Genomic DNA, 20,069 nt, shown 5'->3' with positions numbered 1-20,069 from the left:
AAATCCATAGCCTAGAACCAGTCTTGTGCTAAAGTTAAATCGCATGTGAATCAAGTATTAGGAAGCCACTTCTTACTTCTGCCAATAACCACTGGGCCATTAAATATTTAAACCACATTTAAACTCAGAGACAATGGTCTATTGTGTTTGTGTGGCTGTCCTTCAGACTCAAACGAAGCTTTACACAATTATATACTGAGAAAAAAAAAGCTTGGAAAACTGGCAGTTGTTTTCCAGTTTTAATTTGTTGCAGAGTCCTATCATAAATAGGAAACAAGGCGGCTTGCCCTTACGCAGTTCAATATTGCTCTGACTTTTATGTGGTTGGGCGTGGAATGCTGTTGTTCATTCTTGCTTACAACAAAAGCCACATGTTTTTAAAAACATTGCACTCCAGAGAGATCAATCAAATATGCTATGTATGTGTGGTATGATTTACAAAGGCCTCCATCAGTCCACAGGGAATTTACAAACGTGTGGAGCTATATTTAGATTTATTTATTTGTTTTCGGAGGTCTCATAAATATTTCTTTTTCACATACCTAAATCCTCCAGGAAGCGCTCTGATTTTACAGGACTTTATTTTTGGTATAAATGTTCAATAGTTTCTGTTTAATGTGCTCTAAACCCAGGAAATGGTTAAGGTGCCTTGTTCAAAATATTTCATTTCCATGTGAGAATGGAGAAACTGTGGACCATGCTTGGTGGTCCAGTTCATCAATTATTTAATTTAGTTTAAACGAGGCAGGTGTGTATAAAAGGCTGCAACTAGCCTGGATGTTCTTGTAGCATCTGGGGCTTAGGAAGGAGGGCCAGTGGGGTGCTGCCTTAAACCATCCAAAAGTGTGACTGTATATTGATATTATTTGTTTAAAAATCACCTGTTTTTAATTTTTGTTACATAAAACTGTACAGTAGCACCACTAGATCAACAACTGCCTGATATCCTGCCTTTGTCCGATCGATTCTGCCTAACTGGCTTTTGCAGAAAAAAATATGTCTCCTTGAGACAAATACAGTCAATTTTCTTAGTTCCAGGTCTCTGTTTGTTTGTAAAGGTGCAGTTTAAAAAAAAAAAAAATAATAAAAAAAATTAGAAGTGCTTTGGCTTTTAGTGGGGGGAAAAAAGCATGAAAGTGATGATTCTGTTTCTAACACAGCTACCTTTTCATATTGCTGTTTAATTGAGTTTTGTTCTGAATCATACTGAAAGTTTGTAATAATCTTGTGATTCATGTCTGTGTGTAAATAACCCACTGCTTCCCATTCATAGTGGGAAGTGTTAACCAATGCAGGTGTTGTACAACCATGTGACCAGTACAAGAGTTTTCACGCTGTCTCAAACTTTGCTGGTTTCCATGCAGTGGAACTTAATAAATCATGAAAGCCATTGCAGTTACCATTCATCAGATCCTTAAGCTGTAGGTCCAAAAATATGAAGATATTGAGGGACAAAAAGAGCCTTGAATTCCCAAGATATAAGAGTAGAAAGAGGTGTTGGCCTGAATTCATATGGCGTCATTTTAGCTAAAAATGTGTTTGGGTGTCATTGAAGACAATGGGGTCTATAGAATTGATATAAACAGCGGAAGATCTAAGCCCAGCCAGTAAAAGATATGTATCTACTTCTGCCTATATCTACTTTGATATTTAATTGAAGAGACTCCACTGTGTGTGACCAAGAGCAAACCCTCATAAACTGAATATGGCCCTTCAGTTATGCTTTGCTGAAATAGTCAATCTTTAGAATACTGTATACATAAAGTTTACACTGCTTTTTCACCAGAAATGAATATAACCTCCTCAGTCCTGAGACCCGGTTTGTTAAGAGGAAACGTAATTTGGCTGTGAAACGTGTTATTTACACGAGACCACAAAAACATACAAAATATGAATTGGAACATTGCTGCCTGAAATGTTGAACGTTCACTATTCTTAACGTCCAGGGGCAATATTAAAAATGAAAAATGTTCGGTATACAGAACAAAAGGGGAACCCATATTCTGTCTTAATTTACAACAAATGATGAATTGCAGACCAAGATGAGCAAACTAATCTGGAAGCAATCTGGTTCCTAAACAGGCGCATATTTTGCGAAGGATCAATTACACAGGGGCAGAGAAAATAGCAAGCAGAGATTAGTTTACACTGAACTCCAGTTCAAAGCTGCATACAGAAATGAGTGTCGCTTCTTTGATCTTTATTTTCTCACACATGATCTGTAACTGAACAGTCATTTCAGGGGAAACCTTAAGCTTTTAATTTCACAAACTTTTTGAAAACGATTTTGAAAAAATATAGATCTCCGGCATCGCCTCTCAGTGGAGGTTATTAGTCTTTGAAATACCCTTTTTGTAGCCAGATTATCATGAAGCCAGGTACCTCTCTGTGTGCAAAAGAAGGGAGTGAGTAGGAGGGGGTTAGGAGAAACTAAAGAAGCTCTTCTCTGTTAGATCACGTACTAGACAAACAACGTGAAAGGGAACTGAATAATTGAGGGACGTGGTTTAACTCCCTTCCTCAAATGACAGCCTTAATTTATAAGCAGAGTTCAGAACAGCATGCACCGTGCTGGTTTATCTATAAAATACACCACATGGGTTTGTGTAAAACCATTAGAAGTGAACTATTGGAACCATTAGAACCATTTGTGGACTGACAAGCTCATTACAATAAAAGATGCATTGCACAGTTCTGATTTTTTAGACACTGCTTTCAAATTAAACGCATCAGTTACGTACCATTACAAAACAAGCTACAGCTAGCATCTCCTGGTGTGCTTTTTTAAGAAACCCCAAACTGTAGAAGCTTTGCAACATGCATGACTTTAATATTTTGCAAGCAATGAATTCATACTACACAAAATACAGACACCTCTCTTTATAGAAGCAAATTCTTTAACTACAAACAAATAAGTCGACTTTAACTACAAGTATTTGGAGGGTTAAAAAAAGATAAAGTAGTATCTCGATTTGACTAATCACACATGCAGATATTACTGTCACATTTTGACAACTTGAGTATTAAGATGTTGTTTCCTAACTAGGGTTCTTAAAATGACTGTCTGCACAACTCATAATGGGGCTTAATGTAGCCGCACGCCTGTAGAAACTGTGGTTTTTGCCCTGCAATCTTTCTTTGGTTCAGCAGTTTTAAAAAACAAGCCCAAGGAGGCAAACATGAAGGGAGGTGGTGAGAGTGAGAATGCCACACTGATTTTGCAGATGGTATGTGTGATTTGCCTGATTTGTATCTTTCCTTTCTCAGCTACCCACCACAGTTTTTAAGTGTCTTTTAATGCGCAAAGCAACAACATGTATGCAGGACATAGCCTACATTGAACCCATGCAATTTGAACAACGTTGTCACTGTTTACAGAAATATTTATTAAGATGCCCTGGGTCATCAATTATTTGGGCATATTTCAACCAAAATAATCTTATTGCCCTGCACTTGCACCAACGACTGATCATAATATTGCTACAAAATGTTGCCTAAATAAAAGTCCTTCTTAACATCTCTTTGCTGCAGTGTATAAGCTATTGAAAATAAAATGTGATATAAAAGCCTGTAGGGTGTTGTGTAGTGACTCAATATGAATGTCATTGCCAATCACAGGAAGAGAGATTTTAGGTTTTAACCGATACACACAAAATTACAAACTAGTGTTCATCCTATAAACGCACAAAGAAGACTACTTGTGCTGTTTGTTGTTTGTTGCAATATAATTTCACCGCGCACAGTGCTGTTATTTGATATGGTTATTCAGTATGCCAAAACAAAACTTCAAAACAGAACTGTTCACTTAGTTTTTCCATCAGCTTCGAAATAAAATCCCAGATGGACACATTTACCTACAACATCCTGAATAGCCCTAAAAAAACAACACAAGAGCTAATAAATGAACACTGAAAAGCCCTTATTATATGGAACGTGATAAAGAACAGCGTCCTTTCGTAACGCTGCACTTGTGCGCTGTCACTTTAATAGAGGTTTCTTCACCAGTTCCTATTAAGGGACTCTGTGGCCATGCAGAGGATGTCTGTCTGGTGCAGTCAGCTACTTGTCTGTGTAAAGCTAGACAACAGCCCTCAGACCAGACAGTGAACAAACAGCCAGGGCAGAGAGCCGCTTTGATGCCTGCTGAGAAATAGAGAACTGGTCAGAATGACCACAGTGCAGGCCAGCCTGAGGAACGTCACAAGCTCTTCCCTGATACAGTAACTGCCTGTCTTTCCCATGCATCTCTTTTATGTATCATGCTTTAACTGGGCTGTATCTTACTTTAAAGGCTTTTATCGCCACATTAAACTTTAATAAAACCAATCCTGGAACAAGGTGTAAGGTAATGTTTCATATAGACGTACAGTACCTGTGCGGGTATACCGATTACATATAAAAAGAAGATGGTTGCCTACAGTTCAGTAATAAACTGATATATTGTACTGCATCCTTTTGCATAGTTTATTATCATCTGGCCTGCATCTCTGTCAAACATATAGGTCATTTATGAGTCATACTGCAGTGTCTATCCATTTACTTTATGAAAGTTTACTGCAGTACATTTGCATAGTAATTTTGCAGCTTTTCCCATGGTTATACGATGCAGTTACTATAGTTTCCCATGATTTTTTTATGAGTTTTACCATACTACTATGGGCTGTACAACGCTTTCACTATGCTTTATTACACTGTACTATGGTAAACTTCTATAATGGATAGACCGAATAAATCATTGATATGCAATAAGGCAAGCCCAATGGAAAATGCTTGGTTTCATGCCTGTTAAAGGATTTTCAATCCATTACCTCTTATTAGCACTAGGAATATAATCACTGTTGACCCTCCGTGCATAACCCAGGATCAGTTTAGTTCAACCACTGCTCATAACTACAAGAGGAACTGCACATTGCATAGAAAATGTCTCGTCCCTGCGGAACCTGAGGTCTGGTTTTGTCCTGTGAGTGTGTGTGTGTGTGTGTGTGTGTGTGTGTGTGTGTGCTGGGGTGGGACTGCTTAAGGGAAGACAAATAAGGGGTTGCGGCATTAGGGTAAGGATTATCTTTATTGTATCAGTTACTGATCATTTTTACAGCGCCACCTTTACTGTTCACTTGAACAGTGGGTTGCTGCCTGGACTGCCCCAGAATCCTACACCCAGGATCAGGGTGGGTGAAGTTAATCAGCACTGTATCGCTACAAATAAGCTTTCACTGTAGACCTATATTACAGTGCTCCATCATAATCTCTTGATTCAATTGTTCATGACCAAGTTTAGTTGCTATATTTAGTGGTGCATTTTTGAGTTAACTTTTAATAGAATTCAGCAGATGAAGCCTGGAAATGCAAATGGTTCTGTGGGACTCTGGCTGCCTGCAGGCTGGGGAATGGGCTGGGATTTGCAGAAATTTGTCTTTTAAACTTACCCACTAACCATCTGTCGAGGTTTTCCCCCTTCAGAAGATGGCAGCTCTACTCTGGAACCCTCAATGCGTTACTGTCTCATAAAAGCATGCTTCATATAGCACATGGGGCTCTGCTTATAGACCTCTAGCATGTGGCTATTAAAAAGCAAAGGACTGCAGTGCACTTAAAGACACGCTATTGATTTAGCCAGCAGACAGGGTTTGAACTTGCAACAAGAAAACCGTTATGATACAAAACGTAAAGTTGCAGCAGTGAAAATGAAACTAAAGCAACAGAAAAAAAAAAACGAGTAAGGAGAATACTGCCATTTATAGTTCCGAGCCTTATTATTAATGCAGATATTTAATTGGTTAATTGGTACAGGGACGTGCTATTATGTATCGCGCTTTACTTTTTCTACAGAAAGGCATTTGATCTTAAAAGTTTATTTTAGGACAGTGTGTTAACACCCTCTTTACTGTATGTTTACTTATTAGGCGTTGTGACTGGGACATGAACATGTTTGCTCCACACTGAGGCACACATTTTACCTACCGGTTCCAGATCAATACCAGCATGCTTCAGAACCTTCAGAGTTACACATATAATAACATGCCAATGATATTTTTGTCATAGGTTTATACGCCTTAAAAACCATTAGGAGACCATCTATTTTTTAATGTATTTTTTAGGTGTGACTCAGCATGAGCTGACTTTACAAGCCCTCTTTTTTCTTTTTTTTTTTAAAGGAGTCTTTCTTACTTTCTTTCCTAAATAGGTGTAATCTGGTGTGTTATGTATAAACATATTAATAACTGGAGTATAGATATACCAGTTGGCCTCCTCTGTGTACATTTTTGACAGCTATTGAGTACTGGTAGTAGCAATTGTAAAGACAGAGTTAAAAATATATATTATATTTGAACTTTTCATACATTAAATATCGAAAATAAGCGAAAAAAAAAAAGTTTTGGACACATAATAAATATATTTTTAATTGAAACTGTTTTCAATTTTTTTCTATTGCTTTCTTTATATGGGAAAAAAATGCATCTTTCTGAGGTCATCCTGCATTTGTGTCTTTCATATGTCCCCATATAAAGACCAGATGAGGTTTCCGCCTGTGCTCATATAAGGCTGCATGAAAGGGTTAAGGAAAGTTTAGAAAAGTAAACTTAGTTGGGAGCTATGTAAGGTTTTTGAAAAAGTTCCAAAGTAGGGTTATTTTTCTTAACTTTTCCTAAATATCAGGCATGGCAATTTAATGACATTTTGTGGAGTTTTTTTAAAAAGTGAACCTATTACAATTCACCGTGAGGAAACCCAAAACCCAGAAAGAAAACTGCTTTCCTTCTTTCTGAAACTCTGATTACTAAGATATTACAGAAGATTGTTGTTTTTGTTCCATTCTATAACTTCAGCCAATCACAAATTCTGGTGACTATGGGAGAATTTGATGTAATCTATTATTATTATTATTATTATTATTATTATTATTATTATTATTATTATTATTATTATTTAGTCACATAGCAGGCGCTTTTATCCAAAGTGACTTACAGAGACTTGGGGGTGAACTATGCATCACAACAATGTACTGGACTAAACTACTGTCATGTCTAATTGTCACTTAGAAATCAAGTAAAAAAAACATTTTCAGAAGCTAAATCTGCTATGTATTATCTTATTGCAGTAGGTTTTATATTGTAACTTTTTTTTGTAGTGTTTTATGTCAGAATTATAAAATATATACAAAAAAAATTAAATAAAACAAAACAAGATAAATCTTCACAGGGTATAACAATAGGTCATTTACCAGTGATAACATCATTATTGTAATTAAATTACTCAATGGTGTTTATAACACTGCAACCAAACCATTAAATAAAATAAATAAACAGGATAAAAATGATTTGTAGTAATAAATAAATAAATACTTGAATAACCAATACTCAAATACATCAGTTTTAATTTGGTTTTGGTTTTAATATGATTATATATATATATATATATATATATATATATATATATATATATATATATATATATATATATATATATATATATGATTTTTAAGTGACATTAAAGCATTTTTTTATTTTTTATTATAGTGCTGTTACTGTTCTGAAAGTAAAGGAAGGAAAGGAAGGGCTGTTTCTTCAGATCGCAGATAATTTAACTCTGGGTGGGACCAAATCACTTTCAATTAACACAAGTTCAAAAATACTCAAGTCATCTTGTAGGCATCATGCTCTAACTTCGATAGTAGGTACATTTAGATCGGAGATGTTTTAACCCTTTGTCGATAGTACGACCATATGGTATGACAACAGTTCATTTCATATCATTATTTTGGTTGGGCCATAGCTGTGTAAATGGTTAAAAATGTACAAATGCTGCAGAAATGCAATTTTATATCAGATGACTTCTGATTTATGATGTGCAATTTAAAAAAAAAAACTCAAGACTTAATATAAAGAGCATGGTATCTATGACGGGTTACCATTTTGTGGTAGTTGACTCGTCAGAATTTAAGCACTGCCAATTTTTCCTATTAAAATGTTCAGAGTCTGTGATTACACACTATAAATTGGGATCGTCCATGCAATGACAGCATCTGAATTGCACAACGTCTTTGAAATCTTGTAATAAATGTGATGAGCCATTCTAACAGTTTGTGTGATACATGCAACTTAAAAAAAAAAAGTATGTGAACTGCAACAGCAGCTCGCTGAGAATGGAACCCACCTGTCATTAATTCTCTGAAACTCTCCACCCTAACCACATTGTTACAGTTCACAAATTGCTTGGAAGTTATTATTGTCGAAAGCACACTTTAATGTTTTTCCTTTAAGCTACTTGTATTTCAGCTACCTGCACTTGCTTGTTAAAATATCTCTGTATAACCCATGCGTACGTGACGGACTGCATTCTGTGCAGATTAAATAAACAGGTAGGCCACATACACACACACTGATCCAATAGATGGCAGTGTTAGAGATGTTAAATTGGTGGTCAGTAAGTAGCTTAATAAACACCAATGGCGTAAATGAAGAGATGCACAATTCGCTTTTGGGTTATTTTCATGTTGCCAGGGTATTTTTCATCCGATTGTTTTGATTAGTTTAAGCAACGTACAGCCTATCTGCGCATGAGTAATGTATTATGAAGGTGTAATTACACTTTTAAAACTGAACCAATACCAGTTTCCATTATGACCTTCCATTTCAATTACTCACACACACACAACACTGAAATGTTCTTAATATAAGTGTTTGTGTCTACTGCTACAGTACATAGCTGTAGCAGTAGACACACACAACACTTAGAATAATACAGAGCTTGGTTACATCATACATGACCTGCAGTATCTAATACAATGCAACATGGTACATCGGTTAGGATTGATACCTCTTCATGAAATGCCTTTGAAAGGCAAATGGTTTCTGGTCAGTTCTGGATCAAATTAAATGATCAAAACATTCAGCTTCCACTTTTTATAGGCTTGAAAAAGTATACCAGTATTTTGGTAATAGGAATATTGAAGTCGTCATGCCAGATTTTCTATACAGACATCCCCTTTCATTACAGTTAGGATTTCCTTTTAATTATCCTACAAGTTAAATGCTGTACAGTACTTTCAATATCCACATCATATTTTCCGTAACTGTTTCTATTCAGAACTCCTTATCCTTTGGCAAGTTACAAATGATAACTCAACATGTCTTGCCTTTTCTCATTATTTTACTCTCCTATCAAATCATTTATTGGCTAAGCGCTTAGGGGTTGATCCAACTGGATCAAAATAATTTCTCATATTTCTTTTAGAAACAGAAATCATCTGAAGACACGTTTACATTAATTCTTGAATATTTCAATTCCAGAATTGATAATTATAGCTGTTTTTGGATCTGCTTCTGATATCTCCCAGTAGTTTTTTTTTTTAAAACCAGTACAACATACACTGGCTAAGTTTGGAAATTTGAGCTGTAAACTGCCTGTAAGTTGTTGTGCATAAATTGTGCTATAAAATATATATATTCCATACAGGGGAATTTTAAGTGTGGGGTTGTAAGTTCCAGAAACCCAACAGTAAAATCCATAACCCTGCAGATGATAAAATCATGTATCAGCAACATCAAGAGTCAAGATAAAAGTCTACAGACACACTCTCTAACTGAGTTCAATCAAAAGATTTAAATTAATTTGAATTGAAACAGCATACTGGTTTGACACCTTGGTTTAAGTCCAACTAATTGTAAAGACCACACAGTATACATCATAATTGATAAGAGCCTATATGAAAGGCTGTCTAACCACAGTCACATCAGGTGTTTTTACACCTCAGAGAAAGGAGCTGCCGTTACTATTGCAAATGCATTTTTCTATATATATATAAAACAATGGAAAAAGAAGTTACATGGTTTTGATACCTGCAAATGAATATTCCAGCATAGGGAAAATACACTGTGCATGATCAGCTACGAACCATCATATATAATGCTCATCCAACTAGTATTTAAACACAATTATACAGAATACAGTGTGTTTAAAAGAAAAATGTTGTTCTTTCTTACATAACCCACAGTAAAGGAATTTAGATGAATACATTAATTGTTGATTATGTCACAGTAATTTCGTTAATGTTAAACTTGATACACATTTAGATACAAATGTGTAAACAGATTTGGTGACAGAATGACTATAAATATGACTCATTGCTGCCATTTTCTATAAGTTCATGTTTTTCCCTTAATAGAGAGAAAAGGATTATACAGAATGTTTTACTATTTTAATTCTGCCTTTTCAAGAATGTTTTTAACATTTTTATTTGGTAAATGAGTGCATTCAGTTATGATACCACTGCAATGGGCTTATCACTTATTTTCAGTATTTTGGGGTTGTTTGATCTTTTACCATCTGCAAACGCTGTAGCACCAGATTGGCCTTTGCTTTTCTCTTATACAGCAGATCTTTGTCAAATCGAAGGCAGCTTCTAATTACACATGTCTGCTCTTTGGCGAAAGCCCTCCAATCCCACCGACTGGTCACACAGCATAACAGAGCTTTCTCATTGGCCCAAGGACTAACTTTCCTGAACTTTACTGAACTTTGAAGAACAACAAAGCTGTGTTTAGCGCTATTTTAACGATATAAACAGCGGTGGATCTAATTACCGCCACTCTTTAACGCTGTTTTACTTCTGCAGGGGTTGTCCCAGGAAGGACAGTTGACTGGCCCACTTATTACCAGTCCTACATACAAGAAAAAACACAGAGAAATGAGGCCTGCAACAAATAGAGATTATACAGTACAGAGTGATGTAATTTAGATGAGCTACTCTTTAGATCATTATAATAGAGCCTTATGAGCCTTGGGGAACTTTTTATCTTCAATCCTGAAAGATCTCCGGTTAACCTGACTCTTTTTTAAAATCTCAATTTCAAGCTTCTCCTACTGTGCCACATGGACACTGGTGACATCAGGGTGTTAAAACAAAAGGACACTGGTGTGTTTGTTTGCACTGACCAGTCATAGTTAGAAGTATCTGTTGTACCTTGTGTGACAGTGGCAGTAGATTAATAGTAGGAACATTCTAATCATTTCAACATTCCAATTCCAGCCTGGAACTCTGGAACGATGGCTGAGGGATGAGGGAAAATATACTGAGACAGAAATGGATCATGTTTGAATAGCCTTCCAAAATGAAGATGAAAAATAAGTATAATACCATAGGCGTCTGTTTAAACCCTGTCCCCATCCAAATGACTTTACAAAAACAAGAGAGAGAGAGAGAGAGAGAGAGAGAGAGAGAGAAACATGATTCCATGCTATTCTTTATTTATTTCAGATGTCACTTATTAGATTACATATAATTCCTGGTGGCTGAAAATACTTTCTTTAAAAAAAAAATAGAAGGATATTGATATGTTTTTGGTATATTAATGCATATAAATTATGATTGATACTTCTGGCAAATACGGTCATTTTTAAATCCGAATCATTTCAAGAAACGCTTGTTCAGCTTTGTAAGTAGTTGTTCCAGCACTAGAGGGATGCATGATCCAGTAGCGTACACGGCTGTTGCAATATATAAAAAGTGTTAAGGGTCTCATCACATGCTCTATACGCAATATGGGGCAGCATTGAACCCGTTGAGGGAAAACTCTCCACCCTGTCTCCTATCATAGATGTGATTTGCACTAGTTTATAGAGGTTAAGAAGAATTTCGAATGATTGCTGATATATGTGTTGTTGTTTTTGGGCATGTTTCTAATGTGTCGATGAATTTAGCGCTGTGTTCAACAGAGATAGCGAGCAGTTTGATTTTCATCCAGTTGACTGGTCCTTAAACCGCTCTTGTTGAGCGAGCAAGCAATTTCAAACCATCCTACAAAAACAACTGCACACCCCAAACACAATCTATCCGACTACACATACTGTTTTGCTTTTCATATTTTTGTTTTGTATTAAACCTAACCTTGTTTGCAACTTGCACGCCAATTCATCTGTACAATCACACGTCCATGTCCTTTTTTTAAATTGAAATTTTCAGTTTTCTGTTAGCTATTAAAATAAAAGCATTAACCTCTGAAGCTTGAAAACATTACGATTTCAACAGCTGAAAACAGATCTGCAACAATGTTCTCCACAAAAGAATACACTGTAATAGTGATCACAATGAAAACGCTCCTGCCTTTTTACAATCATTCAGATGATTTTAATAATAAAAATAATCACAATTAAACACAATACAGAAACAATATCCCATGAAAAAATTAAACAAGGCTAACATCTGGATTTACAGTAATGTTTAATTAATTATTCATTCATAGGAAATCTTTCTTTTTCCACCCAAACACTATATCAAACCTACCCATCAGCTGAGGTACGTCAAAAACACAATATGAAAAGCATTGATTTTTTTCCTGTGGCTTGGTGCGCTGATATTTTCTGATAATACATTCTAAGTCAAAGAATACATGAGCCTGTTCACCTGGTGCAATACATTTTTAATGGCACACTGATCTCTGTTCTCTGTATAATATTGATACTAATGCACAAAGTCCATACATAGAGCTCCCTGTGTTCTATGGGTGATTTAAGTTGTAATAATGAAGGTCATAATATTTTGCATCCTTGGTAGTCTCAAATATCAATAATAGAAACACAGTGGGGGAATTTACTCATTTAAAATGACCTGTATAATAACGTTAACTGACAGAATAGAGCTACAGTGTCCTTCCGTAGGCAATACAGTGCAGTCCACCTGCAAGACAATGGACTATTGTTCAGGTTATACATTCAAAATGACTAAAATGAATGGAACAGAAACACATCAGAGTAATCTGAGACACATAAACTGGACATTTCAGTTTAATATTAATAGCCCCATGTATATTACATAGAGATTTATGATTTGAAAATGAACTGCAGCACACCATCTGAGTGACTATGTACTGGTTTCTTCACTTCTTACCGTCCCGAACTCTGTGTAGCTCTTGTTAGTACAGTACATTGGCTGGGGGCACTATCCTTAAATCCAGAAAACCAAAATGCGGTATTATCTAGCATAGCGGGAGGAGATAGACCTAGACAATGACTGAAATACTAGACACAGAGACAGTGCTGGAAACAGAGACTGTAAAAAGAAAAAGGACAGCGCTTAAAGAAAACAGCGAGGAGAGTCTGGAGTTGAAAACGCACTTACAAAACAAAGTAAAACAATGTATTTATTTTTGGCGTTGTCTTCCCAAGTGGGATTTGAAACAAATGTTTCCCAGGAACCCCCTAATGAGCTCTCATCTGGATGATAGAAGGGGGCACAAAGAGTTTGAAATGCATTCTGCAAATGTTTTTTATAATGCTGTCTCAGAAGAACTGCCTTTAATTAACTGAGCACAATGACCACATTTAGAAGAACACAAATGTTTTGAAGCTGCGGAGAGTTGAGCAGAGCCCTTGCATGCAGGTTGTGTAAGAGTCAGGACAGAACATTCATTTCAACTTCATTGCAATTATTAAACATGTCAAACAAGGGTAGCTCAGTCCAACGGCTGTGACTCTTACTTGAAAAAAATAAACCATTTGGTGTCCAAACATGAGCAATGCAGCTCAATACATTAAAAAATCACTATGTTATTAAATAATATACCAAGTTAGCACTATAAAGACCCAAACCTGCCTTCTAAAAAACCCTGTACAACCACATTTTACAACGCTGCTACAAACTTCCACAGATAACAACCAAATCTCATCAATCACATCTTTCTTTTACACCCCAAACTAGCAACTCTTTGTGCCTCTATGAAGAAGGGTTAACTTCAGTGTCTTCATACCAGTAGCAGACGTTACAGTTCCCTTCCTGTTATGCTGTATGTTTTGTTAGTGCGGCTACAACAGTTTAAGATGTGTCAGAACCATATAGCAGTTAGGTTATTATCTTTGAATGTTGTCTTTACACAATCATCATCTTGGTTCTTTTAATTTGGTCGTTGATAAGAAGATAAAGTAATGAGGCAAGTACAAACTAATAACATGTTTGTCTTCAGATTTCTTGTTAGTATTGCTTTACATAAGATACTGCATATGATTAACGTAGCGCATGTGTGTTTAAAAAAGCAATTTTGTTGTCTACCTTACAAATGTATTGATTAGTACATCCATGCAGCTTAGGGAAACACTATTCTAGATGGAAGGATAATTCAGTTTTTTCTTTTTCAGTAATAAAAATGAAAAACGTACGCAATTGAAAAATTACTATTCCCTTAATAAATATATTAAATATTTCACCATCTAACATCCGCAGTGGATTTTTTGAAGCACATGTAATTGACTATTATCTGTTTATTGTTTCTCTCAATTTGCCATTGTAGAACTGATTGGCTCATGACAGGTAATAATATATTCTCCGTTTATTTGTGTGGAATTTCAGTGCATTCTGAATTTGAATTATTATTATTTTTTTTAATATATAAATGAATAATGCCAGACGTATATGTGCCTTTCATAATGTGAAACATGACAATATTAGGCTGTTATTCTGAAAGGCTAAAACGACAGTTTGTCTTCCTTCACAGGCAATGACACATTATGTAGCTAGCCACACTATCCCCACCTCCCACTTTTAAATGTGTTAAACACAACTTGCAAGCAGTTGATATCAGTTGAACTATTTTAAATTTGCCAGCCCCATAGTAAGAGCTAGCTAGCGTAACGGAACACTTGCCAACAGAATTTGTAGACTGGTCTGCTTTCTTCTTTCTGTCATGATCTTCAGATAAAGACAGTGGATTGTTACTCTGAGGTTTCCTGCCTTGAAAGACACAAGCAAAGTAAAAATAAATTAAAAAAAAGTACTCACCACGCATGAAGTTTGGTGTGAAGGCTGGGAAGGAGTCAAATATGCTGTTGGACGCCATGGCTTTTTTGAGCAAGACGATGCTTCAACCTTTTTGTGGTTTGCGCCAGTCTTGGAGAATGTTGCACTGAAACAGAAATAAGAGAAAGAAAAATCCCAGAGGAAACTAAGTGCTTGTTTGTTACCAAGAATTTGGGTTTGCACTGCCACAGGAATGCTCAGCCATAAGTCTGCAGGAGAAGCATATGTTTGCAGCATCAGAAGCAAAAAAAGAAAGTAGCCACAGTAGAAGCTTGTGCAAGGCACTCCAGGATCAGAAAACAAACATAGGATGGACTTACGTCTGGTGGCAAGCTGTGAAAAAAAACTGTCCGCTGAGGTTCAGGTGCTCGTCTAAAATGTAGGTTGCACCACGCTTGTGGTTCTGTGGTGGTGTGTGGGGCATGGAAAGAGTGTTAACTCAGAATCCAGCAGCACGGCTGCAAAGTCTCCAACTTGTGCCTTGCTGACTGGAGGAGGCGGAGGTCACGTGACGCGTGATGTCACCAGGCCGCCTCTGTTTCCGTGGATCCGGTTGTGATTGGTTTATGGGGTTTGGGGGGTTTAAAGTAGAGAGGCCTACTTTAGTCACAGTGACTTTCAAGTGGCGACAAAAAAAATAAGAACTAGAAATAGTTTCACTTGTAGAAAGTTGAGGCTAAAAAACAGCACTGGTGCAAAAGCAACGATACTTCTCTGTCTATGGCTGCCTCCTAATTAGTGGTGTGACTCAAAGAGTCTCGGTATTTGTTAGCAATAGTGGTTTCATCCTGCAAACCAACTCCCCACCCTCACTTACCACTTGATAGTATCATAATCTTAGCCTCATTGGGAAAGCAATGCCCGCCCTAACTTTGCTTTTTGCTTTGTTTTTTTTGTTTAGTTTTTTGTAAATTTTGCCATATGTCAAGTGGGAGGTACTGTATGCAAAAATAGCTTCCAGACCCCAGATGATGTTTGGTTGGGAGGCGTCCTCACTCAAAGGGTAGCTTTATTGTGTACCTTTAACATTAAACACTGAGGTATCCTGGTTACCATCACAGGGATCAAAAATCTGACTTTTTCTTGTTCAACTTTTTTTTTTTAATGTATTTCCAATGCCTGAAAAAAAAAAAAACAGTATGCTGCAGTAACAAACATTGTACACATATATCTAAAGTACAACTGTGTAGCATTGTTTTCATATAAGTTGACACACACATCATTAACTCACTAGCCTCTCATTATTTTCCCTCTATGGAGACTTGGGTTTGAATCCAGCTCCAGTCACAACTGAAATGCTTGGTGGTCCTGCTAAGCCCCTAGTGGACATTAGTGCACATTACAAAACCATCACCCAATTCAGTACTAGTCATGCACTGGGCAGTGCTTGAGAGAGGCCAAGGACTGAATGCCAGTGGGTGTTCTGTTCAGGGCAGGACTGTGAGGAAGCAAAGGAACATGCCTGGCTATAGCCAGTGCCACTGTCCCTCAATTCCCATCAACACTAAACAGCAACAAATTACAAACAAAAGCCTTACTATATGCAAACATGCCTGCAGCTATACTGTACTTGTCTGCATCAGTGGTTTAAATAAAAGATACTTGCCGTAACACCAGAAAAAAGTATTTTCCTTCCTTTTTTTAACTGTTTAGTGCCTAGTATTGCTCAATCGAAGAAGCATGTTTTTAATACTTTCAAATGATGAGTATTAAATTGGTGCTGTACAATGAACCAACGTACTAGACCGTTGCATCGTCATTTAGGGGGACTTTTGAATGTGTCAGTGCTGTACAACAATAATAAACATTTCCTGTAGAAAATCAGAACCTCAAACTTGCAAAAAAAAAAAAAAAAACTATGAATAAGCTTGTATTTTATATTTCCCAGTTTGCAATTGTGTGTCCACACAACAAAAACAAAAATCAGCTTTTTTAAATTTAAACCTCAAATGCCATATATGGCATTTATTTTTTCAGTTAGGCAGCCATTTGGGGCTGGGGCGGGGGCGGGGAGATTCATGGTGACTTCGAGAAGCTGTTGCAGCCACAATGACAAATTAAGAGGTGTCTTTGACAGGAGCTACACTTTGAGGTTACATAATACTACGTTGTGTACGGTTAGCCATTCGACAAATGTCAACGTCGTTGGAAGAATTCAGTGCGGCATTAGTCAGAGCCTGCATATTCTTTAGAAACTGAACCCTGCTTTTCTGGTCACTGTGCACTTCTTTAACCTCATACAATGTTGGCCAGTAGGTTGCCCATGGTCTAAGTGGGATCTATAAACATTCTGGCATTTAAATACTGAGCCGCACGAATTACAGTGTCTACGGGGATAGAAGGAAAATAATGGAAAGTGTTGCAGAATTTGCCCCTGGGAAACTATAAAGAAGCATTCCTCAAAATATCACAGTTCATAAACAGAACTTTAAAACTGTCCTTTGGCAGTAACTGTGCAAATGCTTGTACAGAATTATTTTATGAAAAATATAAAAAAAAAGGAACTTGGGTCTGCCTTGCAAAAAAAAAAAGCCATTATTGTTATATTATCGAGAAACTATCAAATATAGATTGTTATAACATAGACATGGAAGTCTTGACTAAGTTATTATTCTGTAATATGACTTTCAGAACTTTTCAACAGACCTACTGCAATGCATTGACTCTTGTCATCCATACTGGTGTCTAAGTTGCAATAAACGAGCACTATTATTTTCAAACCGTTATTTTTCGAGATCACAAGTTAATTTATCTCAGGAACTGGACATTTCAAACCATTACGTCGAGATAATTTATCTCATGATCTTGAAAAAACAAATTTCTATTTTCATTTTTTTCCACATCCTGAAAAAAAGCCACTGTAAAAAAATGAGTAAGAGCACCAGAAGCATAATATATGAATTCTGTGAAAGAAACATAACGTACAGCATCTTAACTGTGTTCACGTGTTTGGTTCTTTGCACACAATACCGCCTTCGTATAATGCGACATTATTTGTTGTTTAGTATCCATTTAAATGTTTATGAACTCATTTTTTAAAAGCAAAAGACTATAGTAAAAACGAAGGTGCCAACACAATAATGACATCTGGTGTTTTTTGTTTTTTTAATGTGTAAACCAAAAATAAGCAGAAATTAGCTGAAAGGTCATTTGGTAAATGATACAATTCAAAGGGGTTTGAACAGAGTGAGGCGGTCAACGTTTGGCAATTTACTGAAATTAAGACCGTGGAACGCATAAACAGTCATTTGTCGTTGCTGGACTAAATGTCATTTTCTGTTATTTTATTGTCATCTGCATTTCAAAATAAAATAATCTAACCTCCATACTTTCATCATTGTAGAATATTCTTTATGAAAACAAAATGTACAATGATTAAAACCATCGCTGTGGTCATTTTTAAACTTTCTTTATCAACCCTCTATATTTAAGTTGAATATAGCATATATTTTACTGAGAAACTATTGGGCTTAATGACCAAGAATAAGACTCCTCCTAGGGTGTGCCTTCAAAGCCTAAATATGCTAAATGTGGTTGTGCATTTAACTGTATGGGTCTTATTTTGTGGTTTATAAATTGATGGGTTGATCATATGTTATCCATATACAAAGAATGGAATGTACTGGTGATTGTAGAGGATGAACTATCATTGCATCACATGTATTTAAATAGGTCTCGTCGTACAACACCAGATATAATGCTTTATTCTATTGGGTTTTGTGTTTCAGTGTCTGTGAATAGAGCAGAACATTTTTTGCAGTATTTTCTTCTCAAGCTGTAGTGTCACAAAAATGGGCAAACTGTGAATTAATTAATAGTTATTTTACAGGGTGCTTTTACAGTGGTAAGTATCTAAAACTATGCTTTGGAGGGGTCCCCAAGGAGCTCTCCTGGTAAAGGCATGACCGCATGATGTGCAGGTTGAGTCATGTGATCAGGGGAGCATGGGTTTTTGTTTTGTCTTTGAAGTTGCCCTGTGAAGCTGACAGTCCTTGTTGGGTATTTCACAGGGAGCGTTGCTCTCATGGGTTAGGGAAGGGTAATCTACAGAATTCTCTTCATCATACTACAGTGGACTTATACTGGGCCTGAAGCCAAGTGAGCAGCATGGCTTTAGGGCTGGCCTTTGTCCTCCAGAGGCTGGCAGCTGGCCGACACCCGATCTCGAACCCTGGGGTGTAAAGAGGCAATTGGCTTGATCGTGGGATAGGAGGACGGCTACTGACCTTCAGTTTTCCTAAGCTGTTGTGGGGAATTGCTATTGCAATTTGACCTTCTAAATTAGAGAGAAAAAATGGTTTTCCTCTACATCTCTTTGCCAGCCAAATTACCATGCTCCTGCCAGTCCTTAAGGAATGGGAGGTTATAAATGACATCATTAAGATGCTCTGTTATAACTTAGGAAGGAGAACAGAAATTTAAAAAAGGGGACCTGCTTTACAACAGTAGAATCTTTGCAAAGTGTAGTAAAGCAAGTTAAATCCCTGCTAAGTTAAAGCCGATTAATCCTTCCACACAGCAAGCATTGGCTGACACTAAACCCCTTAAAGAACACAAATCAGCTATTACCAAGGGTGAAAAAACAACGCTTGCCAATATTGCAGGGATGTTGCCACGCATTTTTCAAATGTATTGTTCCCTGCAGAAAACAAGACTAATTGTAGTAAGTGATGGGTGGGTGCAGCGTGTGGGCGGTGTGAATATAATGTACCTGTGTTTTGTTGATAGCTGATAGATGTCACATTAAAGTTGTGGGACATCTGACACGAAGTGAGAAGGTCAGAGGTTCAGACAATGCAGAAACAGATTGAGCAGTATCCAGGGGAATATATAGTAGTGCAATACTGTATTAAATACTGTATCACGCACTTGTCTTATACATATGGTTCCCCTTCATTTACTGTGCAATAGATTCTCCATGCTTTTAATATCCTTTACTATACTTTGTTATGATTTTACCATTGTTTTCCTTTGTACAAAAATGTCAGGATGCGGAAAACGTGTACAATACACAACGCTCCAACAAGTAATGGTTCAAGTGAATAAATGCAGAAAGACTGGGGGTGCTTCCTGGTTACCCCAATCAGACTGCCAATAACATATCTTGCTATCCCTAAATAAATCATCTTCCAATACATGCAAAAGATTTTCATGAGCAATATGCGGTAAAGCAGTACCCCGAATACCAGTAATTTACTACCACTGCTGAACAAAAAAAAAATAGAAATTTGTCAAAAAATGTGTTTCTCCAATGATGACTGCCAAGACTGGAACCATATCT

The 20,069-nt window shown here is 36.7% G+C and overlaps 1 protein-coding gene across 2 annotated transcripts in view; it reads right to left on the bottom strand.

Annotated features, from left to right (window-relative positions):
* LOC117414011 (runt-related transcription factor 3-like) overlaps positions 1-15,406 on the bottom strand; it is a 66,529-nt gene extending 51,123 nt beyond the window's left edge. The window contains exons 1-2 of one of the 2 annotated variants that reach the window (XM_058999857.1): positions 15,109-15,406; positions 14,771-14,894 (exon numbers count right to left, since the gene is read on the bottom strand). In XM_058999857.1, the coding sequence (XP_058855840.1) occupies positions 14,771-14,828 (58 nt within the window). In that variant the 5' untranslated portion in view covers positions 14,829-14,894; positions 15,109-15,406. The remainder of the gene's footprint in view (positions 1-14,770; positions 14,895-15,108) is intronic. The other variant, XM_058999856.1, reaches the window with a different exon arrangement.
* Between the last annotated feature and the right edge of the window lie 4,663 nt (positions 15,407-20,069).

The sequence above is a fragment of the Acipenser ruthenus genome, chromosome 25 (genome assembly GCF_902713425.1).
Source record: "Acipenser ruthenus chromosome 25, fAciRut3.2 maternal haplotype, whole genome shotgun sequence".
NCBI lineage: Eukaryota > Metazoa > Chordata > Actinopteri > Acipenseriformes > Acipenseridae > Acipenser > Acipenser ruthenus.
The sequence above is the reverse complement of the archived record's forward strand: the minus strand, read 5'-3'. Positions and strand labels throughout refer to the sequence as shown.